Here is a 26758-nt window from a genome sequence, read left to right as displayed (position 1 = left end):
CACCCTCTGACACAGACTGCAGGGGGAGCCCAGTATCACACAGGATAGGAAAAGATACACAGCTCAGCAGTCAGTATCACACAGGAGAGGATTAGATACACAGCTCAGCAGTCAGTATCACACAGGAGAGGATTAGATACACAGCTCGGCAGTCAGTATCACACAGGATAGGATTAGATACACAGCTCAGCAGTCAGTATCACACAGGATAGGATTAGATACACGGCCCAGCAGACAGTATCACACAGAATAGGATTAGATACACAGTTCAGCAGTCAGTATCACACAGGATAGGATTAGATACACGGCTCAGCAGTCAGTATCACACAGGATAGGATTAGATACACAGATCAGCAGTCAGTATCACACAGGAGAGGATTAGACACATGGCTCAGCAGTCAGTATCACACAGGATAGGATTAGATACACAGCTCAGCAATCAGTATCACACAGGATAGGATTAGATACACAGCTCAGCAGTCAGTATCACACAGGATAGGAATAGATACACGGCTCAGCAGACAGTATCACACAGGATAGGATTAGATACACAGCTCAGCACACAGTATCACACAGAATAGTATTAGATACACGGCTCAGCAGACAGTATCACACAGAATGGGATTAGATACACGGCTCAGCAGTCAGTATCACACAGGATAGGATTAGATACACGGCTGAGCAGTCAGTAACACACGATAGGATTAGATACACACCTCAGCAGAAAGTATCACACAGGAGAGGATTAGGTACACAGCTCAGCAGACATTGTCACACAGGATAGGGTTAGATACACAGCTCAGAAACCGGATGTGCCAAAGGAGAGGACATTTTCATTACAAGAATTCCACTCAATCCATCTGATATGTTTTTTGATTTTAAACGCCTCCAGTTTCCAGTTCAACTGCTATTTGCAATGTCCATTAACAATGCTCAGGGACAGTCCTTGAAAGTAGTAGGGATCGATTTGCAATCTCCATGCTTTTCTCATGGTCAACTTTACGTGGTCTGTTTAAGAGTAGGAACTGCCAAAAATCTGTTCATCTTTGCACCGAAAGGAAAAAACAAAAAATCTTAAATGAGTTGAACATAAAATACTATCAATACTTGGGTAATCGTTTAGTTAATTTGTGTTGCAAATCAGTAGTGTTGAATATATGATGTGAAATGTGTTTATGTGCAATATAATTATTATAATTTGTTACAACTAACCACAGTTGGTTACTATGCCCAGGTAACGCCGGGCTCTTCAGCTAGTATATATAAACACACACATACATGTATATATATTACATAGTCTCCATTATGTATATTGCTGTCCCTTATACAGTGCCCTCTCTTGTTATGTACAGCACCGTTCCTTACATATTGGATTATATAGAGCCCTGTTTTTTATTACATACCGTCCTGTCTTATGCTGTATAATGCAATGATGGCTGATGGAGCATGGGAGAGCTGATGGACTGGTACTCTGGTCACCGGCTGCTCCATCAGCAGTCATTTTATTTCTAAAAAGAGAGGGGACTATGTAATAAAAGAGGGCGCTGTGAATAACAAAAAAAAGTCAAGAATACACTATGTAAGAGACAGCACTGTACATAACAGCAGACGAAGCTATATAATAAGGGACGGCATCATATATAACTAGAGAGGATGGTACATAATAAGGGACGGTGTTATACATAATATAAGAGGAAACTATGTAACTACACTACACTATATACTAAGGCACTGTGTTATACATAATAAGTAAGTACACTATATACTAAGGGACTGTGTTAGACATAAGTTATAATAATGTCTTCCTCCACCTCCCCCTGTTCCTAAGTCCATTATAAGTCCCCCATCCTCCCATCCCAATCCCCCACACCCCTCATTGTTCCCCCCCGCATCCCATTATTGTCCTCTCCCCCACCCCATCATTGCCCTCTTCCCCACCACTATCATTGCTTTCTCCCCTGCCACCCCATCATTGCTCATTCCACCACCTACATCATTTCCTCCTACCCCACCACCCCCCATCATTGTCTCTTCCCCCACCACTCCTATCATTGCCCATTCCACCACCTCCATCATTTCCTCCCCCACCACCCATTATTGCCCTTTTCACCACCATCATGGCATTCTCCCCCACCACCTCCACATCATTGCTTTTTCCTCACCACCCCATCATTGCCCTTTCCACCACCTCCATCACTGCCTTCTCCCCTACCACCCCATCATTGCCCTCTCCATCACCCCCATCATTGCCCTTTTCACCACCTCCATCATTGCCTTCTCCTCCACCACCCCCAACATTGCCTCCTTCACCACCACTCCGAACATTGTCTTTTACACTACCACTAATCCCTTCTCCCCATCTCCATCATTGCCTTTTCCACCACCTCCATTATTTCCTCCTCCCCCATATCCCCATCATTGCCCATTCAACCCTATCGTTTCCTCCTCCACCACCATCCCCATCATTGCCTTCTCCCCATCACCCCCATCACTGCCTTCTCCATCACTCCATCATTGCCTTCTCCTCATCACACCCATCATTGCCTTCTCCATCACTGCCTTCTCCATCACCCCCATTATTGCCTTCTCCCCATTACCCCATTATTGCCTTCTCATCACCCCATCACTGTCTTCTCCATCACTCCATCATTGCCTTCTCCATCACCCCATCATTGCCTTCTCCATCACCCCCATTATTGCCTTCTCCCCATTACCCCATCATTGCCTTCTCCTCTACCACCCCCAACATTGCCTCCTTCCCCACCACTCCCATCATTGTCTTTTCCACTACCACCATCATTCCCTTCTCCCCATCTCCATGATTGCCTTCTCCCTCACCGCCATCATTGCCTTTTCCACCACCTCCATCATTACCTTCTCCACCTACACACACAGACACACAGCACCATTCACCTCTCTGCATGTTCCCCCGCCACTCTACGCATGCTCGCCCACACACACACACCACCACTCATCTCTACACACAGACACAAGTACATACAAAAAAAAATACACACACACAGCACCTCTCACCTGTCCTTACGCTCTCCTGCAGCAGCCGCAGCATCACCGCCTCAGGCTGCTTCCTCTCTCTGGCACAGCTGGGCGCACAATGATGACGTCATCCAGCGGCGCTGCTGTCTGTGTCAGAGACAGGAAGTGCAGGCGCCGGGCAGGAAGCAGGACGGATCCCAGCAGCTCCGCTCCACTGCTATTTTCTCTTGTAGGCAGCGGAGCTGCTGGGATCGCTCCCTGCCCGCCGCACATGAGGGCAATCTGGCCAGGGGCCCCCAGAGCCTCGGGCCCAGAGAAACAGGCCAGATTGCCCTCATTATTAGCTGCCCTGCAGGGGCCCCCTGGAACCTCTGGGACCCAGTGCAGCTGCACAGGCGGTATGTTCATCCATGCGTTAACCCTCTGATTTCTCTTCTATTTCTGTTGAGAATAAAATATGGCTGTAAGACATTTCCATAAAATTGCATTCTTTACATGTTACACAGTCTCACAACTTTTTGGTATTGGGGTTGTATATTCAATCCCAAAAATAGACACATTTGTCAATAATACATTTATATTTAAACATACAAAAAACATTACATAGGACAAAGGCAACATCTTTAGGTTTATACTGCTCCCTGGTGGAAATTACAGTGTACAGCATGCTTACTTTTGCAATGGAATTATTTATTACAGCCAGTGCCTCCTCCTTTGGCGATGGGTGCACTTATGTGCTGCTATTATTTTTTTACAACATGCGTACAGACACATGCAGGTCTATAAAAGAATGGAGTCATCTTCATATGTCCTTATATTAATCAGTCAGTAGTTTGCATTGTAATGTGCAAATCAAAAGCAGGACTTAGACCTGCATTTAAAAATATCAAAACCACTTGTTAACTCAATGTGGTGTATTCAGTATATGATATAAAATGGTTTTGTTGTTGAGAAAATATTCTAGGAATTTCCTCTTGTGTTCCCAACTAGAGATGAGCGAACCTTTCAAGGTTCGGTTCGGTTCAATTCACCGAATGGTTAAACGTTCGCCTAACATGTACGTCAAACGGTTCGACGAACGTACCCGAACCCATTAGATTTAATGGAAGGCCAAACCAAAAATATACATAACACCTTAAGGGGTGACAAAAAGCTCCCGAGCAGCTAAAATTAGGGGCAGAGACCATGAAAAGAGACATCAATTGACCCACAGTAGAAATTTGCAAATGGCACAGCAGTAGTCAACATGGACTATGCTTGAGGTATCAGGGTCTGACCTAGCATTTACAGCTTGGAAGTGAAGTTTCAATGAGGACCTGGTGTTTAAGGGAGCGGTGTAAGCCTTCTCAGCTGGGAGACCTACTACCTCATGCAATAGCTCCAATTTTTTTTTTAAATTCCAGCCACACTCATATGGCACAAACATCAGTTTCATACAGTAATATTGGTAGAAAGATGTAAGGACAGTAACATAGGTAGTTGACTGAGCGTAAGTGCAGGCCTGCCTGTCTGGTAGATCTACTTACACAGGCAACCCACGAGATGGAGACCCAACTTGGAGTCTTCACATTTCAAAAAATAATTGTCACACACCACTAAAGTGCCATCAATTTCCACAGAGTAGAAATATTATAATAGGCCTCTGACACACCGTCTACTACAGGTAACCCACCAGATGGAAAGCCAACTTGTAGTCTCCACATTTCAAGAAATTGTTTGTAACATCAGCAGCAGTAGCAACAGAAGACGCCACAAAGATGGCACAGACTGCAATCAATGCACGACACTAAAAATAACACCATCGTCTAGTCTGCCCAGTCTGCGACTGGGGTGCAAAAGTCAATGTCTTGCTCAATTTGATGAAAATTAGGCAGTCTACACTTTCAGGGGACAGCCGGATGTGCTTATCCATCAGGACACCACCAGCAGCGCTGAAGACACATTCTTAGAGAACGCTGGCTGCCGGGCATGACAAAACCTCCAAGGGATGACAGGCAAGCTCAGGCCACTCTTCTATATTTGAAGATCAAGATGCAAAAGGGTCCAAACTCCCCCTGATGGCGTTGATATTGAGCTCCAGATACTCCTGCACCATCCTCTTAAGTCGTTCACAATGTGTCAGACTTGTACTCTGTTCTGCTGGTGCATGGGCTGGTCTAAAAAATGTGTAAAACGACTCACAGAAATGGCTTATGCCACTTACACTGCTGCTGATGATGTTTTTGATGTTCTTGTGGTTGGGTGTCTAGAACTGGGATGCACACTATGTGCTTCACTGGTGTTTTGGGGAAAACCACTCTTAAGATTGTCTACAAGCATGTTTCGATACTACAGCATGCGCACATCCCTTTCCAGGGGGGAAAGCATCTGGCTAAATATACTCTTGTACCATGGATCTAACATTGTTGCAACCCAGTAGGCAACACTATAATTAACAATCTAACCCTAAGAAACCAGGCAGCATGCTAAAGATAGTGCAGCAATAAGACGCTCAAGTCGGGTGCTTCCATGACGTCAAAGTCCATGGTGTGTTGGTGTCAGGGTAACACTCAAGGTTGCTTCCTCAGTCCCCTCCCGTCAACCACGGACAACAGAGAGGGGATCAATATTCTCTTCATCTCCTGACTGTTGTGTGTCCATCACCTTGTCCTCCATTTGTTCCTTGACTCTTGCAACTTCACTAACAGTTTGTCTGGTACCATGAGTCCGTCTCGATCGCTGTAAGCCACCCTCCCATGGCACCCGCATGTGCATCGACTGTCCGGAAATTTGAGATATTGTTAGCCTTTCCGCATCCTCCTCTGCTTCCACCTCTTCCTCTGGGACCACCACCTCCTCGCGCAGACTATTCAAAGTGTACTGCAGCATGTAGATGACCGGAATAGTGATGCTGATGATGGCATTGTCAGTATTAACAATCTTAGTAACCATTTAAAAACTGTGCAGAAGGGTGCAGAGGTCCTTCATCTGTGTCCACTCTGCAAGCGTGATTTGCATCAGGTCTGGACTACGTTGGCCCAGGCTATGCAAAAGGACATTCTGCACCAGGGCTCTTCACTGCTGGCAGTCACTGCAACATGTGCAGAGTGGAATTTCACCCTGTCAGAACATCGCATATCAAACAGTTATCCAGTAGGCTGAAAGACCTCTGTAGTGATGCAAGTCGATGACTTGTGGGGTGCGATCGTCAGACGTGAGCACACAGCAACCGTGCTTTCTGCAGCAGCGCATCCAGGCCAGGATATTGGCATAGAAATTATTGTACCACCAGGTTGAGGACGTGAGCCATGCAAGGCACGTGACGTTTCCCCGGCGTACGCCCTCCACCAGGTTTGCACCGTTATCGCACACAGCCTTCCCTGGCTCCAGGTTCAGTGGAGACAGCCATTGCTCAAACTCGGCCTGGATAGCTGTCCACAACTCTTGAACTCTTGAGATGTGTGATTGATCTCCAAGACATATTAATTTTGAACACTGCCTGATCGCGGTGAGCCTTGGCTGAGCAGTACGGAGGTGGGAGGGATTCTATCTGCACTGTTGGAACGCGTGTCGTATTAAGAGGATGAGGGCACAGGTGGAGGCACTAGAGGAGGTAGAGGAACCAGAATCAGTGGAGAAAGTGTTAGATAAAAAAGTTTGGCCCACAAGCCTTGGAGATTCGATTACCCATGGAGCAGCCCCTTGCCTGCCTGCTCCCCACAGCCAGATTCACCTAGTACCTTATCAGTGAGATGTAAAGCCCCTACCCATGTTTGCTCGTCCACATGTCAGTGGTGAAATGAGCCTTGGCAAAGATAGATTTTTTAAGGGAATGGGTGATGTCAGTGACATGCTGGAGTAGCACAGGCACAGCTTTCTAAGAGAAGCAATGGCGACTGGGCAACTGGTAATGGGGAACTGCGACAGCCGTCAACTTACTTAAACCATCTGTATCCACCAGGCGGAAAGGCAGCATTTCCATGGCCAACAGATTGGAGTTAAAGCTCTCAGCCTTGGCATGTGTAGAAGCAAACATTCTGTTACGTGACCACAACTGCAGGATCGAGGGCTGGCTGTTGTGCTGAGAAAGGGTGGAGTACGAAGAACAGGACAAACTGCTGGACTATGAGTGAGCTCCAGGCAGAGATCTTACGGTGGATTGAGAAAAATCTATTGTGCTAGGTGACACAAAAGCAGCAGTCATGTCCACTTCCGTAACAGCTGACAGGCTCTCATTTACCCCAACTGTAGGGGGTAAACAAGTGGAGTTTCTGCGGCCGGAGACCAGTGGGATAAGACTTGGCATGGTGACGGAGGAGAAAGAAGCAACAGATGGGGTTGATAAGATAATCCTTTAATCGTCCCACCATGGGGAAATTCAGACGGACAGTGGCTGGCGAGGTCCACTAGTCCACATTTTAGTGCAGTGAGATTCCCACACAAAGGCATCATGCACGTAATTTTCAAATTATTGCAATTTTTTGCCTTTTTTTTGCAAATTTGACAATTAACGTGTGTTGGATCTTCTTTGTGGGCTCAACAAAGGCCCAGGCTAGGCAACCCTTTGCTTTCTCTGTGAACTGCAGACTAGCAACCAGTGCTGGCCACAGCCAGAGTTGGGGCTGAGGATGCAGTTCTTGTCATGTTGCATCACTTAGTGTGTGTGGGAAGCCACAACGTAACATCCTCGTCTTTCTCCTCCATCACCCCCTCTGTGTGCCTCTGGGTTCACAACAAGTGGGATCTACAACCTCATCCTCATCTTCTCTGTTCTCACACTCCTCATCCTGAGTGTGACCCTCCTCCTCTTCCTGCCCTGACACCACAGTACAGTCCACGTGCGCCTCTGCTGTCTGAGTCTCATCAGGATCACCTCCACCGTTGGTGGTTAATGTCTGGTGACAAGGGTCAGGATTCTGCTCAGTGCCTACTTTGTCCGGGCCCGGATCCAGCATGAAAAAAAGAGATAAATTTGTCAGAGATAAAGCTGACCTTAAATCAGGACATATCTTCACTTGGAATAAAGCGAATCGTGGCAGCGATAAGATTGGCCGGCTGCGCTTTAGGGGGAATAGGCGCCCCAGGAAATATCAAAAAAATCAGAGGGAATATCTAACTACTGATTCTGATTCTAGTTACTGTGACGACAACTCAGTGATGACCAATTTGATAGATGATACATCGGTTTGTGAATCTGATACTGCACACACTTCCGCAATACAGGTCCCTTTAGGCGGAGAACGAGACGAGGGGGCAAGAGGAGGAGGCATCACGCCCCAGTACAAGAGAAAAATGGTGACTTGGAACAGGAAGGAGATACAGTAACCCTTCCAGATGATATAGCGACCAATTTAACCGACCATCGTTTATCACCGGCTTACCGTTCTTTATTATCCAAAGGCTTGAATTTTTGCCTTCCCAGGGACTTTGATTTTATGGACTTTAAGATCGACCTTTTTAAGGCAGTCAGAAAAATACATCTGCACAAATTTTTTTGATAAAATCTGACCTCACCGCACCTGATGTGGTTAACCCCCCATGCACTGTGGGTCCATTGGGTTTTCTTGTGGACTCCAGTGCATTTGCAACCATCAGGGAAGATGCAGATTTATTAAACAGTTTATGTGACGTAAATACTTCCGCAGAAAACAATGATGCAGGGGTTTTTGAATCTGTTAAATCGTTTACGCAGGGTGTAAAATTCACATTTATGCCTCCGATTTCTCCAGGCAATGTGATTGATTTGTTTGAAACGCAGGTATTGAAGGATGTGGAGGCTTTGGTTTACAAGAGGGCTCCCTCTAATTTATCTCCTGAGGAAAAGCGAGCTTTGTCAGAGATCACCAAGTGGTCTGATGTTGTGGTAAGAACCGCAGATAAAGGTGGCAACACGGTGCTGTTACCAAGGTCACTTTATTTGAATGAAGCCACCAGATAACTTTCTGCTGTTAATACTTTCATGAAGCTTAAAAATGATCCCACAGGAAAATTTAAAAATGATCTTCATTCTTTTCTCAGGAGATATGTCGAATTAGGGGTCATCCCCAAGAAATTAGCACAATGTTTGCTACCGGAGTTCCCCAAAAACCCTATTGGTACTGTATTCCTAAAATACATAAGTCTATGTCCTGCCCTCCCGGCCGACCCATTGTGTCCGGGATAGGGTCTCTCACTGAACCTCTCTCCCAGTATATGGATTGGCTGCTTCGTCCTCTTCTTGGCAACATCCCCTCATATATAAAGGACACTAAAGATGTTTTGAAAGTTGTCAATGATTTTGAATGGCAGGCTGGTTTTTCTCGTGTCCATTGATGTGGAAAGTCTCTATACTAAGATTCCCCAGGATCTAGGGGTAGATGTGATAAGGGAAATTTTAGCCACAACGGACAAAGACGCTGCATTCATTGACTTTGTATGTGAGGGGATCCGTTTTGTTTTGAGACACAATGCATTTAAATTTCAGAATACTTGGCACCTACAACAGGTCAGGACCGCGATGAGGACTCCGGTGGCGTGCACTTTCGCCAATCTTTTTTTGGCTGTTTTTGAAAACAGGCATATCTATTCACTTTCCAACGTCTTTTTGAAACACATCAAGATTGTCATGTCCGCCATGTCTGTCATGTCTGCCTTATCTGTTTTGCCTCAAGAACCCCTGGAGCGGTGTGCACGCGCATCTCGTGTCTGCTATCTTGCATGTTCCCTAGAGCAGTGTGCACACTCACCTCATGTCTGCTGAGCTGCAGGATGCCTGCGTTTCTGCTCTGCCTTCTGTGATCATCTCGTCATGTCTAGAACCCCTGATCATGTGTCCTTCCTATGTTCCAGCAGAGGCTGGTTCTGCATTCATCTCTGCATGTCTTGAATTCTGATCATGTGACCTGCCTAGGTTTCAGCATTGGTTCTGCAATCATCCCTGCATGTCTTGAATCCTGATCATGTGACTGCACCCTGTGATCCTGGAGGATCTGAACTGGAAGTTCTTCTCTGGTCCTGACCCGGAAGTGGAGGTGCTATGCCCTATATCAGACCGCCCCTTCCTATGCTCAGGGCCTGAGTATTGTGTTGCTCCCCTGCATGGCTGCTTGGTCTGCTGGGTTGCTCCCTCTATTCTGTGCCCTTGCACTTTGCTCTGTCGTGCGTCTCTGCACACGCACCGTGCTCGTATTCCGTCTCTTGTCTCATGTTGTCCTTCGTGCTTTGTTTGTCCTCGTTATGCTTCCTTGTTATGCTATGTTCTGTACCCTGTCCCTGACGTGTCTTTCTACACGTGCAGGCCACCGCTCTGTACCCTGTCCCTGACATGTCTCTCTACACGTGCAGGCCTCCGCTCTGTACCCTGTCCCTGACGTGTCTCTCTACACGTGCATGCCTCTGCTCTGTACCCTGTCCCTGACGTGTCTCTCTACACGTACAGGTCACTGTTCTGTACCCTGTCCCTGACGTGTCTCTCTACACATGCAGGCCTCCGTTCTGTACCCTGTCCCTGGCGTGCCTCTCTACACGTGCAGGCCTCCGCTCTGTACTCTGTCTAGTCCCAAGGCTCTCCCTTGGCCCGGCTCTGGGCTTCGGCCTACGCTCCGCTGCTAGACTCTGTCCCTGTCCCTGGCGTGTCTCTCCACACGCGCAGGCCTCATCTTGTACTTTGCCCCTGGCATGCCCTCTGCATGCACAGGACTCTGCCTCTTACCCTATGCCTTGTCTCTAATGTTTCGTGCGCCCTTGCACTTTTCCTACTAGGCTTTTCCGTGCTGTTTTGCGCGCGTCTCTGTCCTGTACCTTTGCCTAGCCCTGCCTTGTGGCTCCGTGCCCTTGTGCACTTGCCTGGTCGCCCTGTGTCTGCCTGTTGTGCCTCAGCCGTGCCACCTCTAGTCGTGCTCGCCTGTGTGCCTCAGCCGTGCCCGCCGTCCAGTGCTATAGTGGTTACCGGCTGTGTGAGCCGCAGCTGTGCCGCCTCTAAGTCGTGCCCACCTGCTTATGCCACCGTCTGTACCGCCTGCCGGTGCCCCAGCCGTGGTTTCCGTGCTCCCTTGCACGCACGCTGGTTTTCGCACTGTGCCTTTTTGTGCTACAATTTCACAAAGTCTTTTGCTTACTTTGCTCTGCTCTGAACCCTGTCTTGCCTGCCGGATTCCGTAACCTGCCGACTGCTGCCAGAGGTCCGGACCTAGATGACTGCGGCCTGGTGTCCGGAGCTGATTTCCGCAGTCTGATTCCTGGACCCTGTCGGTCGAAGCCAGCACCCCGGATTCCGATGCCACCGTACCCTATCTTGGTCCCTGGCCTGTCCTCTGCACGCGCAGGTCTCCGTCCTGTATCTCTCCCTGGCGTGTCTCTTCGCACGCGCAGGCCACCGTCCCTGTACCTGTCTCTGGCATGTACCTTGGCATGCACAGGCCTCCGTCCTGTGACCCTGACCCGGGCGTGTTTGCTGACACGCATCCTGTTTCTAACTTTGTCTTGTCTCCTTGCATGGAACCCTGGTTTGCTTACCAGATGTCTGGAACCTGCCGATCACCTTCAGAGCTGCAGAACCTGATGTCCCGGTTGATCGTTGCCTGCTGTCCGGAGTCCGATGTCCTCGTGCCTCTGTCTACCATCTGCACGTACCATGCTTTGGACCTCGGCGTGCTCTTGCACGCACCTTGCTCTATGTACTCTGTGTGTTCACGTTTTGCATCTGTTATACCCTGAAGTGTTCCTCATGCCTTGGACCTCGGCGTGCCCTTGCACGCATCTTGCTTTATGTACTTTGTGTGTTCACGTTTTGCACCTGTTGTACCTAGAAGTGTTCCTTAATGAAGTTTCCTTGAACTAACGTCTAGTCTCGCATTGTCTTGTTTCCTTGAGCCAGCCGTCTGGTCCAGCTGCTGTGGTGGCTCACCCCCTTGGTCTTGCCCCTGACACTCCCTGTATAGGGGGTGGATTCTCACTAGGTCAGCTCGCCCTAGGTTGGTGGGTGCCACAGCCCAGAGGGTCCACTCATTTAAAAGGAAAACGACTCCGCGTAAGCTGACGCTCGTCACAAAGATGTATATTAGATATGTGGACGATGTATTCATTGTGTGGGACGGTGGGACATTTTGTGGAGTATCTTAGCAATTTAGGTGACATGAATATATCATTTACTTCCAAATTTGGGGGCTCAATTGAATTTTTGGACTTTTTTTTTTTTAGAGGTTAGAGAGGGTTCTCTCTTTACTTCAGTTTTTCGTAAACCATCATCCACTGATGCCATGCTTCACTATGACAGTTATCACCCTTTTTACATGAAAAATTCTTTACCGTATAGTCAGTTTCTTAGACTAAAACGTATAAATAATACCCAGAAAGGCTTTGTTGACCAATCGCGAGAATTATATAACAGACTTTTGAAGAGAGGTTACCCTGAAAACCTGCTAAAAAAAACACATACCAGGTTTAATCAGAACTCAAGTGGTGAGGCGAATAAAAGGGTTAATTGCAAGAAGGATGAAAAGAGGTTTGCTTTTTCGTTTGATTTTGGTCCTATGGACGGGTCAGTCAGGTCTGCAATTCGTAAAAATTGGCACATTTAAGTCACGATACTGATTTATCAGAAGTGGTGGAGAGAGGACCCCTTTTTGCTTGTAGGAAAAGTGTCAGTTTAAAGGATATTCTTGTACATAATCGTATGGAAGACCCACATAGTAATTGACTCAATTTGATGCCCCTGAAAGGTAATTATCGATGTGGGCAGTGTCCTTTTTGCTCTCATCACATTCTTGACCGTTGTTTACGTATAGGTGCAATAACTCATTATGTCACTGATTTTATTTCATGCAAAACCACTCATGTTGGTTATGTTTTATTTTGTCCTTGCAAGTTTTTTTATATAGGGAAAACTATACGTCCTCTTTGTTAGGTTTAGGGAGAACTTCAATTCTATTTTGACTGGCAAAGGGGTCCCTAGACTTATTAACCATATGAGAGAAGCACACGGTGGCAATCCCGACGCATTATCATTTGCTGGCATAGAAAGGGTTACTCTACCCTCACGGGGAGGTGATCTGAATAGGAATTTACTGAAACGAGAGGCCAGGTGGATTATGCAAACCTGTGCTTTAGAGCGTACGGGACTCAATGAGAGGATTGATGTCTGGGTTTTTTTGAGAAATGAAATTTTTTTTTGTGAAAAATCATTGTTTCGCCTCTTTCTGGCTTGTGGCTTTTTTCTCTTTTTCCTTTTGTATTTATGGTACTATTATATATTTTTGTTTTCACTTATGTGAACTATGTATATATATTTTTTTGTTGTTTTGTTGATTGCTCAGCAGGTGAGCGGCACCGGTGGGGGGGGGGGTCCTGACTTCTGGTTGTGGGTATTTCCTCCTTGGCCGGCTGCAGCTCACCATGTAACCTGTGGAAGCGCCTTTGCAGCACAAAACGATCATCGTTGCTATCTCCTTTTTGCACCCGTTCTCCCGCTGATATGCTTTTATAATAAAGCCTTGACTACACTACCCGGTGAGTACCGTTCTTTTCTACTATTTTTTGCTATGTGGATTACCTTATTTTCCATGAATGTGCACCTAAGGGTAAAACAGTTGTATTGCTGGCTGCGTCTCTTTTATACAGGTATGATGGTTCGGATGTGTGGACTATTGTGATGGTGCTCGCCTTCTATTTCTGGACTTTGTAACCCTAAATGAAGGTCAATGGAATCAGGTGGCTGAATTGAAGCAATTGCTTAATCGCCCATTTACTGTGACTAAAAAATTACAAGCTGAGGATTTAACTCCTGGCATTTTCATAAGGGAGTGGAAGAACTTGCTATTTTGCCTGTCCCAACGAGGAGGTTTAATTGCAGATGACATTTCTGCTTCTATGAAACGGAGACACAGCTATTGTAAAATAATTTTTTCCTGGCAGCTGTTTATGTGGACCCAAATCATTGTATACTGCTTGATGATCAACAGCTTACTAAAGGAAGAGAAGCTCTGACTGAGGTAGCAGTTAGGATGAGTGGCCTACAGGAGGACTGCCAGGCGCAAGAGGACTTGGGTCCTGACAATGCTACTGCTGCCATATCTTCATCCTCATCAGATGAGTGTCAGAGACACCGCACTACACTTGCTCATAGAGCCGGTGCACGTGTCCTGAGTACAGAAGCAGTGCTAAGAGTTACCTGGGGAGCAGGGCAGCAGAGGTGACAAAGCGTGCTTCAAGCTAATAGTGTCAGGGTCCAGAGAACTCAGATTATGGCAAAGCAGAAGTCATGCACAGTACAGACCAGCGAGGTACAGGAGAGATAAACAGATGGGAGGTCAGACAAAGCCAAAGGTCATACACAAGATATCAGTACAGTACCAGGGAGGAGACAGAGCGGATAATCAGGGCCAAGCAGAGATCAAAACCAAACAGACATATAAGGTACCAGGCAGAATCCAAAGCAATATCCAGGGAACAGACCGAGTCATACACAGAGAATCAAGTAACCAGAACACAGCACTAACACACTCAGGGGTCACCACACAATGCCAAGGGCGAAAGTATAACTGACAGGGATGGGAGCGTCCTGAGGCTATAAGAAGTCTCCCCCAGAACCAGGGAGAGGCCATAATCATAGCCCCAGGTGTGCAGGTAAGCCTGCACCGGGATCACAACCTTTAACCCCAGAAATGCCAGTCATCAGCACTGGTTCCAAACATTAACCCCACGTGTGCGAGTCAAACCCGCACTGAGATCATGACAGTACCCCCTCTCAATGGGGGGGCCTCTGGACCCCCAGGCTTGCCCGGGTACTTAGCATGGAAAGCCCGCACCAGGCGATCAGCATGCATCAACCGGGCTGGTACCCAGGACCTGTCCTCCGGTCCATACCCCTTCCAATGAATCAGGTACTGTACCGACCGCCGTACCAACCTGGAATCTACGATATGACCAACCTCGTACTCCACCTGCCCCTCGACCAAAACCGGAGGAGCAGCAGACTCGGAGTCTCCCCGTACTGCTTCAAAAGGTTTCAGTAGAGATTTGTGGAAGACGTTAGGCATCTTGAAAGAGGGTGGAAGGCACAGCCTATACGCCACTGGATTGATTTTTTCCACAATCTTGTACGGGCCAATGAATTTGGGTCCCAACTTGGCTGACGGAATCTTTAACTTAATGTTTCGCGTGGAGAGCCAAACTTTCTCTCCCACCCGAAACATGGGACCAGGTGTTCGTTTCCTGTCCGCGAAAAACTTATACCTGCCTTGAGACCTAGATATACGCCGCTGGACTTCTGCCCATGTATCTTTTACCCGCTGAACAGAATCCTCAGCCCCGGGACACCCCGAATCCAGACGAGAAAACTCACCAAAATGAAGACTGAGCCCATAGTTAATCAAGAAAGGGGACCTACCAGTGGATTGACTCACCCGACTATTGAAGGCAAATTCAGCCAACGGCAGTGCATCGCACCAGTCATTCTGTCTAGCAGAGGTTAGACACCTGAGGATCTGTTCCAGGGACTGGTTAGTGCGCTCCGTCTGCCCATTGCTCTCAGGATGGTATGCAGACGAAAAGGACAGAGACATACCTAATTTTTTGCAGAAAGCACGCCAAAACTTAGCCACAAACTGCACACCACGATCAGACACCACATTCAGGGGTACCCCATGCAACCGGATCACATGCTGCACAAACAACCTGGACAACGTCTCAGCTGACGGTAGTGCGGACAGGGGTACGAAATGAGCCTGCTTAGAAAACCTGTCCACCACTACCCATACCACTGTATTACCCTTAGATGGAGGGAGATTGGTAACAAAATCCATGGATAAATGAGTCCATGGCCTTTCGGGCACTGCCAAGGGTATCAGCTCCCCTGCCGGCCGGCTATGAGAGCTTTTAGAACGAGCGTAGACCCCACAACCAGCAATGAATTTTTTTATGTCCGAACCAAGGGTAGGCCACCAAAAGATCCTAGCCACCGCCAGACGTGTGGCTGAAATACCAGGGTGAGCACTCAGCTTGGATTCATGGAACTCCTGCAAGAGTTTCAGGCGAAGTTGCTCTGGGACAAACAACTTCCCCTCCGGCTTGGCCGCCGAGGCCTGCGACTGGGCCCCCTGAATCTCCCGTTCCAATTCAGATGAGACCTCTGCTATCACAACCCCAGGGTGAAGAATGGAGGACGGTGGCTCAGGGGGCGACACCGGCTGAAAACTGCGTGATAAGGCGTCAGCCATGACATTCTTAGACCCTGGACGAAATGTAATCGTAAACTGAAAACGGGAAAAAAAAAGTGACCAACGGGCCTGTCTGGGCGTTAGTCTTTTAGCAGACTCAATGTACGACAGATTTTTGTGATCCGTGATCACCGTAACCGGGTGACTGGCCCCCTCCAAAAAGTGCCTCCATTCTTCAAACGCCAATTTGACCGCAAGAAGCTCTCTATTGCCTACGTCGTAATTTCTTTCCGCAGCAGAGAACTTCTTGGAAAAGAAAGCACATGGCCTGAGGTTGGTTAGAGTGGCAGGCCCTTGGGACAACACCGCCCCCACCCCCACCTCAGAGGCATCCACTTCCACGACGAATGGTTTGGACGGATCTGGCTGCACTAACACAGGAGCAGACATAAAACATTTTTTCAGCGTTGCAAAGGCCTCTTTTGCGAGCGAGGACCAATTTCTCACATCCGCACCTTTGCATGTTAGATCTGTGAGAGGTTTGACCACTTGCGAAAACCCCCGGATAAATTTGCGGTAATAATTGGCGAACCCCAAGAAGCGCTGAAGACCCTTAAGATCTCGGGGTTGCACCCAATCCGCAATGGCCTGCACCTTCTTGGGGTCCATGCGAAAACCTTCACCGAATACAATTAACCCCAAAAAGGACAACTCTTGTACACAGAATACACATTTCTCCAATTTGGCATACAAATGATTTTCTCTAAGCCTTTGGAGCACAGTTCGTACATGTTCCAAATGAGAATACTTGTCGGGGGAATATATCAAAATATCATCTAAGTAGATAACGACAAAACGACCAATGAGATCCGAGAATACCACGTTGATGAAATTCTGAAATATGGCAGGGGCGTTGGTAAGACCAAACGGCATGACTAAATTTTCAAATAGTCCCTTGGTCGTGAGGAACGCGGTTTTCCATTCATCCCCCTCCCGGACCCTTATCAAATTATATGCCCCCCGAAGGTCCAGTTTAGAAAACCACTTTGCCCCTGATAGTTGGTTACATAAATCGGGAATCAACGGAAGGGGGTACGTATTCCGTACAGTAATTTGATTAAGCTCCCGGAAGTCGAGACAGGGACGTAACCCGCCATCTTTTTTCTTTACAAAAAAGAAACCTGCCGCTACAGGTGAGACTGAAGGACGTATGTGTCCTTTGCGCAGACTTTCAGTAATGTACTCCTTCATAGCCAAGCGCTCAGGACCAGACAAATTAAACAGACGGGCTTTCGGTAATTTAGCCCCCGGGACCAGCTCAATAGCGCAGTCAAAGGGTCTATGTGGCGGTAACGTCTCGGCCTCGCTTTCGGAGAATACATCTTCGAAGTCCTTCAGGCATTCCGGAATACCTTCCAGCTCGACAGATGATACAGACACAGATTTAACTGGTTCAACCAGCAGTGCGGATTTATCACATAACTCAAAATCATTAAACCCCCATTGAACAATCTCCCCCGTTTTCCAGTTAATAACTGGGTTATGGCGTTGTAACCAGGGCATGCCCAACACCAACTCTGCAGGTAGATTGTCCAGCACAAAACAACTTATGTTTTCCACATGAATAGCGCCCACTCTGAGCGAAAACACATCAGACATAAAGCGAATTCCCTCCTTAGTGAGGGGAGATGAGTCAATGGCCATCACCTTGATCGGAACCTTGAGCCTAACTGTCCCTATCTTGCAGTGTGTGACCAATTGGGAGTCAATGAGGTTAATAGATGATCCGCAGACGACGAAGGCTGTAGAGGAAAAAGAACTACCGTCCACAAATAGTTCCACAGACAGTAATACTTTAGAAAACGAGGAAAATGGTACCTGAGGGTCTGAGCAGCCTCCCCGTTGACTACCCAGACCTAGTCGTTTCCCGCCGACTGGGTTTGAAGACGGGCAATTCGGGCACTCCCTTTTCCAATGTCCCGTTTTACCACAGTAAAAGCATAACTGCTTGTCCTTCCGGCGTTTCCTCTCCGTATCCTTCAGGGAGAGGGCGCCTACATCCATGGGCTCAGGGGCAGTCTCTTTTCCACTGGGGAATAATGGAGTATCCACCTGCATCACCCCTCTGGCCCGCAGCCTGCGGTCCATCCGGACGGCCTGGGTCATGGCGTCCTCGAGAGAGTTAGGTGGGGGATGTAACGCCAAGGCATCCTGCAGCCACTCGGACAAGCCTCTGCGAAAGAGTCCTCAGAGTGCGGCGTCGCTCCAAGAGACCTCTGCCGCCCAGCGGCGGAACTCAGAACAAAACCACTCAGCTGAATGTTTCCCCTGACAGACACTCATCAACATATCCTCTGCCAATCGCACTCGGTCAGGTTCATCATAAATGTGCCCGAGGGCCTCAAAGAATGCGTTCACTGACATACGTTCAGGAGCAGAGGAAGACAGAGAGAAAGCCCATGCTTGCGGAGCCCCCTGAAGTAGGGAAATAATGACCCCTACCCTCTGGAACTCATCCCCAGAGGAGCGGGGCTTTAGAGAAAAAAAAAGCTTGCATCCTTCTCTGAAAGACCTGAACTCCTTTTTGTCCCCTGAGAAAAAGTCTGGCAATTTGACCGGAGATTCGGGGGACGCTAATGACACATCCCTACCCCCAGAACTAGAAGCCCCTGCATCAACAGCCTCCTGCACAGTAACCACCAACTGTTGCTGGGTCTGGGCCATCGTGCGTTGTTCCACATTGAGCTTATGGAACATTTGGGTCAGGTGCTTGACCTGATCAGACAAGGCTTGTATGGGATCCATGAGGATAACGCACACCTTTTTTTTTTTTTTTTTTTTTCTCTTCAGGAAAAAAAAACAAAAAAAAAAACCTGAAATGGTCAGTTATAATGTCAGAGACACCGCACTACACTTGCTCATAGAGCCGGTGCACGTGTCCTGAGTACAGAAGCAGTGCTAAGAGTTACCTGGGGAGCAGGGCAGCAGAGGTGACAAAGCGTGCTTCAAGCTAATAGTGTCAGGGTCCAGAGAACTCAGATTATGGCAAAGCAGAAGTCATGCACAGTACAGACCAGCGAGGTACAGGAGAGATAAACAGATGGGAGGTCAGACAAAGCCAAAGATCATACACAAGATATCAGTACAGTACCAGGGAGGAGACAGAGCGGATAATCAGGGCCAAGCAGAGATCAAAACCAAACAGACATATAAGGTACCAGGCAGAATCCAAAGCGATATCCAGGGAACAGACCGAGTCATACACAGAGAATCAAGTAACCAGAACACAGCACTAACACACTCAGGGGTCACCACACAATGCCAAAGGCGAAAGTATAACTGACAGGGATGGGAGCGTCCTGAGGCTATAAGAAGCCTCCCCCAGAACCAGGGAGAGGCCATAATCATAGCCCCAGGTGTGCAGGTAAGCCTGCACCGGGATCACAACCTTTAACCCCAGAAATGCCAGTCATCAGCACTGGTTCCAAACATTAACCCCACGTGTGCGAGTCAAACCCGCACTGAGATCATGACAATGAGGAGTTTGACTTTGATAAGTATTTGAATAACATGGAGCAGGCAAAGCATTGCCGCAAGGAAAAAGACTTCACTCCGTCTCCTATAGCAAGCAGACTGACCATATTTCAGCAAAATGTTTCACTTGCTCTCAAAGAAACAGAAAAATTCAACCGTTCATCAAAACTGATTGTGCATGAGGCAATTCCTCTATACCTGGAAATTGTTAGCGATGTTGCCCATGTGGTTACGGCTTTGCCTCCAACCGAAGTTAGTGTAGAGAGGTTGTGCTCTAGCCTTAAATTTATTAGGTCAGATTTGAGGTCATCTACAAGGAGGATCTGATGGAGGCAATTCTATTTCTTAGAAAAAATTCATAGACTGCACAAATGTTATTGTTTTTGTTGAAAATTGTTTTTTGCCACTTACATAGTGTATACATATACAGTATATACTATGTAATAAACTATGTAATTGATATTACATAGTGTATTACATATTTACAATTTATTACAGTTTTTTCGGTTCTAAAGTTGTATTCCAATACATGGATTTTTGTGATAAACTCACCGTAAAATCCTTTTCTCCGAGACGCTCATTGGGGGACACAGGTACTGTGGGTGTATGCTACTGCCACCTGGAGGCTGACACTTAAGTGAAAAAAAGAGGTTAGCTCCTCCTCCGCCGTATACACGCTCGCCCCGATTGCGGGCGGAAACCAGTTTGGTGCAAAAGCAGTAGGAGATCAAACAAAAATCAGACATCAACCTTAATACAGGTAACATGTCTAGAGAATAGCCACCCTAATTTCATACAGAAAGCATATTAAATAAACAGAAGCCAACTGGCTAGCAGGGTGGGTGCTGTGTCCCACAATGATTTTACGGTGAGTATCACAAAAATCCATGTTTCTCCTTCGTCTCATTGGGGGACACAGGTACTGTAGGACGTCCTAAAGCAGTCCCTGGGTGGGAAGTTGACTCACCGATCCAAGCTACATGCACCTCTTGTCTAAAGGTGCACCACTGCTGCTTGGAGAATCCATCTACCCAGGCACGCATCCGCCGAAGCATGAGTATGGACATTGTAATGTTTAGTAAACGTGTGCAGGCTGGACCAGGTTGCTGCCTTGCAAACCTGTTCCTCCGCAGCCTGGTGTCGAAGCGCCCAAGAGGCGCCCATTGCCCGAGTAGAGTATGCTCTGATCCCTGCTGGAATCGGCGCGCCTCTGACGCGGTAGGACTCCTGAATAACCAAATGAATACATCTGGCTATGGTCAATTTTGAGGCAGCGAGTCCCTTCCTGCGACCCTCAGGGAGCACGAACAGCGCGTCTGACTGACGAAAGGGTGCCGTCCGCGACACGTACCTCCTGAGAGCTCTCACCATGTCCAACGTATGAAGAGCCTTTTCCACATGGTGCACCAGTGCTGGACAGAAAGAGGGCAAGACGATATCCTCATTAATATGAAGCGAGGAAACGACCTTTGGTAAAAAAGGAGAAGCTGGTCTAAGAACCACCTTGTCTTTGTAAAAGGTCAGGAACGGGGCTCGGCAAGATAACGCTGCCAGCTCCGAGACCCTCCTGATTGATGTTATGGCTACCAAAAACACCACCTTCCAGGAAAGGTACGACAAAGAAACATCCTGCAGCGGCTCAAATGGAGCTTCCTGCAGAACACTTAGGACCAGGTTAAGGTCCCAAGCATCCATAGGCGCCCTGTAGGGAGGTACCAAGTGGGAGACCCCCTGGATGAAAGTCTTAACCTGCAAGTTGGTAGCAATCCTGCACTGAAAGAGGACGGATAAAGCCAATATATGTCTCCTGAGAGAACTGGGAGCCAAGCCTGAGTCTAAGCCCAACTGGAGAAAAGCCAAGATATTAGGGATGGAGAATCTCAGTGGCGAACAACCGTTGCCCCGACACCATGCAAAGAAAACCTTCCCGGTGTGGTGGTAAACTCGTGCCGAGGTAGGCTTTCGGGCGCTAACCATCGTAGCAACCACCTTGCGCCCGAACCCCGCCTGCGTCAGAATCCAGGATTCAATGGCCAAGCCGTCAAACACATTGCCCCCGAGTACGGGTGGCAGATCGGGCCTTGAGACAGTAGATCTGGGCGCTCTGGCAGTCGCCATGGCACGTCGACAAGCAGCTGCACTAGATCTGCGTACCACGCCCGACGAGGCCAGTCTGGGGCCAGCAGAATCACTGGCACCCCCTCTGCCTTGATTTTCTTGATGACCCTCGGAAGTAGAGGCAGCGGGGGAAATATGTATGGGAGGCGAAACTGATTCCATGGGAGAACCAGCGCATTCATGGCGATTGCCTGCGGGTCCTGGGACCGCTCGACGAACATGTACACCTTGGCGTTCACCCTGGACACCATCAGATCCACATCCGGTGTTCCCCACCGTTGATAAATCTGCTGAAAAACCTCTGGTCACTTCACACATTCTCCAGACGCAAGTCATTGCCAGCTGAGAAAGTCTGCCGTCCAGTTTTCTACCCCCGGGATGTGAACCGCCGATATCAGCGAACGGTTCCTCTCGGCCCAACGAAGCACATGCCCTACTTCGAGCATGGTTGCCCTGCTGCAGGTGCCCCCCTGGTGATTTATGTAAGCCACCGCCATGGCGTTGTCCGACTGAATCCGGACGGGGCGGCCTGCTAGAAGGTGATGGAATCGATGCAGAGTCAGCCGGATTGCCCGTATCTCCAACAGGTTGATCGGGAGGCGTGCCTCCTGCGGCAACCACCGTCCCTGGGTCATGTGGTGGCGAAAAACCGCTCCCCAGCAGAGAAGGCTGGCGTCGGTTGTGACCACCAGCCACTGATCTGGGGGAAAGGGTTTCCCCTGTAGAAGGGAGGAACTGATTGTCCACCATTCTAGTGACTGTCTGACCTGAGAGGACAACCGACACCGATGATCGAGCGTGAATGGATTCTTGTCCCAGGCTGACAAGAGGGCGTGCTGCAGGGGACGAAGATGAAACTGGGCGAACGGGATCACTTCCATCGCTGCCACCATTTTCCCCAGAATCCTCATGCCGAAACGGATGGTGTGAGGGACTGGTTGGCGCAGTACCCGCACCCCCTGCCGGAGGGCTAGGGCCTTTGTCTCGAGGGAGAATTACCAACCCTCGGCAAGTGTCGAAGGTCATCCCTAAAAAGGAAATTCTCTGACCTGGAACAAGGGATGACTTCTTTACATTGCCCAACCACCCTAAGCTGGCAAGAGTATCTAGCGTAATGCTGAAGCTTTCCTCGCATGCCTGCCTTGAAGGGGCCTTGACCAAGAGGTCGTATAAATAGGGGAATACAACTATGCCCCGGGAGTGCAGGATGACCATGGGGACTGCCATGACCTTTGTGAACACTCTGCGGGCAGTGGCTAGCCCGAAGGGCAGCGCTGCAAACTGAAAATGTAGACCGTTGATGACGAAGCGTAGAAACCTTTGATGTGGAGGGAAAATGGGGATATGTAGATAGGCGTCCTGGATATCGATAGTGGCCAAGTACTCTCCCTGCCCCATTGCCGCTATGACTGAATGGAGAGATTCCATCCGGAAATGTCTGATCCTGATAAATCTGTTCAGGAACTTTAGATCCAAAACGGGCCTGACAGTCCCGTCCTTTTTGGGGACTGCAAACAGGTTGGAATAGAAGCTCTGCGCCCTCTCGATGTCCGGTACTGGAATAATAACTCCGTTGTGACTGAGCGAATCGATGGCTTCTAGTAGAGCCCTTGCCCGGGTATCCACTTTGGGAAGACGGGAAAGAAAAAAATAGTCTTGGGGGGTACCTGAGAAATTCTATCTTGTACCCTGTGGACACCAGCTCTCTCACCCATGTGTCGTGTGCAAAATTGAGCCAGGCGTGGTGAAACCGAAGTAGGCGGCCGCCTACCCTGCTGGTGCCCCGAGTCATTTGGCTGAAGATCTTTGGGACCTGGATCCTCTCGACCTAGACTGGTTAGCATGCATCCTCCCCAATGGGTTGGCTCTATATGAGACCTGTCGGTCCCCATTGTGATTGGGACGCCCTGATGTGGCTGAATTAGCTGCTGTTGTCCACCCGGGGTTGCGAAAGGTCCAAAAACGCGCCTGCAGCTGGTGACGAAACGGCGGTTTGGCCTTTTGCTGAGGAAGAAAGCCGCTCTTGCCTCCTGTGGAGTCGGAGATGAGCTGATCTAAACTCTCTCCGAACAGACGGCCACACTGGTAAGGTAGCGCTGTCAAGGACTTTTTTGAGGTTGAATCGGCCCGCCATGTCCTTAACCATAGCGCTCTCCTAATGGAGATCGCATTTGCAGCTGCAAGTGCCGTGCAGTTGGCCGCATCTAAAGATGCATTAATTAGTCCCCCGCCATGGCCGATTTGGGATTTCTGATACTTCCGCTGGTAGGTCTAGGTCCTGCAAGGCTCGATTCAAAGTCTCTGACCAAGAAATCATGGCCTTGGCTACCCATGTTGCTGCGAACGAGGGAGAGAGCGCCGATCCTGATGCCTCAAACACTGAGCGAGCCAAGCTCTCTATGAGACGGTCAGTGGGATCCTTAATAGAAGAACCACTAGGCACAGATAGTAGAGTTTTTGTAGTCAAGCGCGACACCGGTAGATCCACCGTTGGGGATTCCCTCCACTTTTTACGGAGATCCAGGGGAAAAGGGTACTTTGCCTCGAGTGCCCTCTGACTCGAGAACGGCCTGTGCGGACGTTCTCTGTGTCTTTGCACTATGTTCTCAAATTCAGGGTGAGTGCATAATACTCTATGGGGACGCTTGACACGGTTAAATGACACCCTATGGCCCGCAGCCAGAGTGGAATCATCCTCCATCCCCAGAGTCTGATTGACAGCTTCTATGAGACTGTCAACCGTTTCCTGACCACTTGGCGTATCTAGGTCAAGGGGTATATGCGAGTCATAGTCCGAGCCTTGCTCGCTTTCGACTGCTGGCGACGGGGAGCGGGAAACAGAGCTCACGGATGCCGAGGCACCGGATGGACCAGGAGACGCTGTGTGAGTTCACTTTCCATGCGCCTGCCTGGAGTGAGAGTGGCTCCTGCAGGCCGGAGGCTCCTGTGAGGTAGAGGACCCCTCTAAGACAGGGGAGCCACTGCCCCTGCCCCTATCTGGGGCCCGAAGGGACTTGATTGCTCTGTTACACTGGGCTCGGTCGCAGGGGAGGGCTCCTGAGCGCGTTCGGACTCGCAGGCTTCGCATGTCCGTTTGGTCTGCGCCCGCGGAAAAGCCGACTGACAGGAGATGCATGCAGCGTAAAAGAACGTATGTGTCTTAGATTTTCCTGACATGTTGTACCTGTCAGGTTTCCGTGCTGTTACAAAAAAGCTCCAGGGGAGGGCGCTCCTTATTCCTGATAGCGTGGTCTCTCCGTGGGGCTGGGGGGCAGCACTTACTCCAGTCCTGTGTCCCCTGCGTGCGAGGCGTCGCTTTAATCTGAGCGCTAGTACTGCAGGCTGGCCCCTGGAAAAAGAAGGAACCTGGGGGGAGATCTTTTCTTTGCGGCCTAGTTCCGGCCTAAAGCCAGGGCCTAAATTTACTCCGGCGTCCGCACAGGCCACGGGGGGCGGGGCCACCGTGACGCGATGCCAGGGGCAGGGACTTCCGGCCGCGGCCTACCGCTGGCTGAAGCCGCAGCCTCGACTTATTCCCCCATCCGCCCGGGGGGGGCGCCATTGCTCCTCAGGTAAAGGGGAGGGGGGCCCTTATTCCTTAAGGACAGTGCAGGCACCCTAGCTCCATCTAACCCCTTGCAGGGGTGAGGAGGGGGACCGTCCGCCACCTTGCCCCCCGCAGTCCGCAGTCCTTAACATTGGTGGGGCCGCGGGGGCCGCACAGACTACACTTGTGCCTCTGTGCAGCCTAGGGCTTCAATACCCTGGGGTGGACAGGGATAAGTCCGGCATCATGTCCCACGGTGCGGGAGAGGATACGTGGAGGGACACTCACACGTGCTCACCCGTTGTTGGTTTTGGGAGATTGGACCCCTTTCCATAGGGTCCGTCGCCCGTATCTCACCTCCGTGGTCTGACAATATCCCACGTGGCGGGAGAGGATACGTGGAGGGACACTCGCACGTGCTCGCCCGTTGCTGGTTTGGGGAGATCGGACCCTTTCATAAGATCCGTCGCCCCTATCTCATCTTCATTGTGAAAAGATGGAACATCCAGGAAAAAAAACCCCGATGCAGGAGAGGATACGTGGAGAGACACTCGCACGTTGTTGGTTTGGGGAGATCGGACCCTTTCAATAGGGTCCGTCGCCCCTGTCTTATCTTCATGTGGAGAAAAAATAAATCAGTCCTGACAGACCGACGTGTGCCTCCAACAGACACTAAGCAAAAAACTGGTTTCCGCCCGCAATCGGGGCGAGGGTGTATATGGCGGAGGAGGAGCTAACCTCTTTTTTTCCACTTAGTGTCAGCCTCCAGGCAGCAGTAGCATACACCCACAGTACCTGTGTCCCCCAATGAGACGAAGGAGAAAAATATATTATGTTCTATCTAAATATCTTGAATATTGTATCATAAAAATAATTAAATGTCTGATGTTCACATTGTACTATAATAAATTTTTCACTTAAATATAAGCAATATATGTGGGAGGTGGAGTCGGTGTAAGGGAAATTGAGGAGTCAGAGTCGCAGGTTTGGCTTACCGACTCCACAGCCCTGATTGTAAAATCAATAGTGTCGTTCAAAAGTACAACTCGTCTTGCAATAAACAAGCCCTCACACAGTCATTATCTGAAAAATAATGTTATGGCTCTGGGAAAAAAGTAAGCAAAAAAAAACCAAACAAAAATAGCCCAAGGGTGAAAGGGTTAAACAGGCAGGGAAATGTTTTACCTCACAGAAAGCAGAATGCTGTCCTGTCTGCATACTCTTTTGCTTCCTTCCCTGCCCAGGAGCTGTGGTATGATCAGACCATGTTCCTGCATGGTCAGAAACAGCATTCAAAGAGCGCACAGACAGTGAGGCTGGCCAGATACAGACAACTTCAAGCACCACTGTGTTTTGTTTCTATTGCAGTGCTGGAGTGGTGCTTCTAATCTAAGGTCAGTGCCCCCAGTTTTATACTTACCATCCATCATCTTCTTCTATCAGATCGTTCCAG

General features: G+C 48.9%; 1 protein-coding gene across 2 annotated transcripts in view; it reads right to left on the bottom strand.

Moving 5' to 3' along the window:
- CORO6 (coronin 6) overlaps positions 1-9776 on the bottom strand; it is a 216210-nt gene extending 206434 nt beyond the window's left edge. For both annotated transcript variants that reach the window (XM_073565436.1, XM_073565437.1), the window contains exon 1: positions 9699-9776. In XM_073565436.1, the coding sequence (XP_073421537.1) occupies positions 9699-9754 (56 nt within the window). In that variant the 5' untranslated portion in view covers positions 9755-9776. The remainder of the gene's footprint in view (positions 1-9698) is intronic.
- Positions 9777-26758: the final 16982 nt, after the last annotated feature.

The sequence above is a fragment of the Dendrobates tinctorius genome, unplaced genomic scaffold, assembly GCF_039654945.1.
Source record: "Dendrobates tinctorius isolate UK_male_01 unplaced genomic scaffold, ASM3965494v1 ptg000016l, whole genome shotgun sequence".
NCBI classification, from domain to species: domain Eukaryota; kingdom Metazoa; phylum Chordata; class Amphibia; order Anura; family Dendrobatidae; genus Dendrobates; species Dendrobates tinctorius.
Note: the sequence above shows the minus strand (reverse complement) of the source record. Positions and strands in the feature narration are given on the sequence as shown.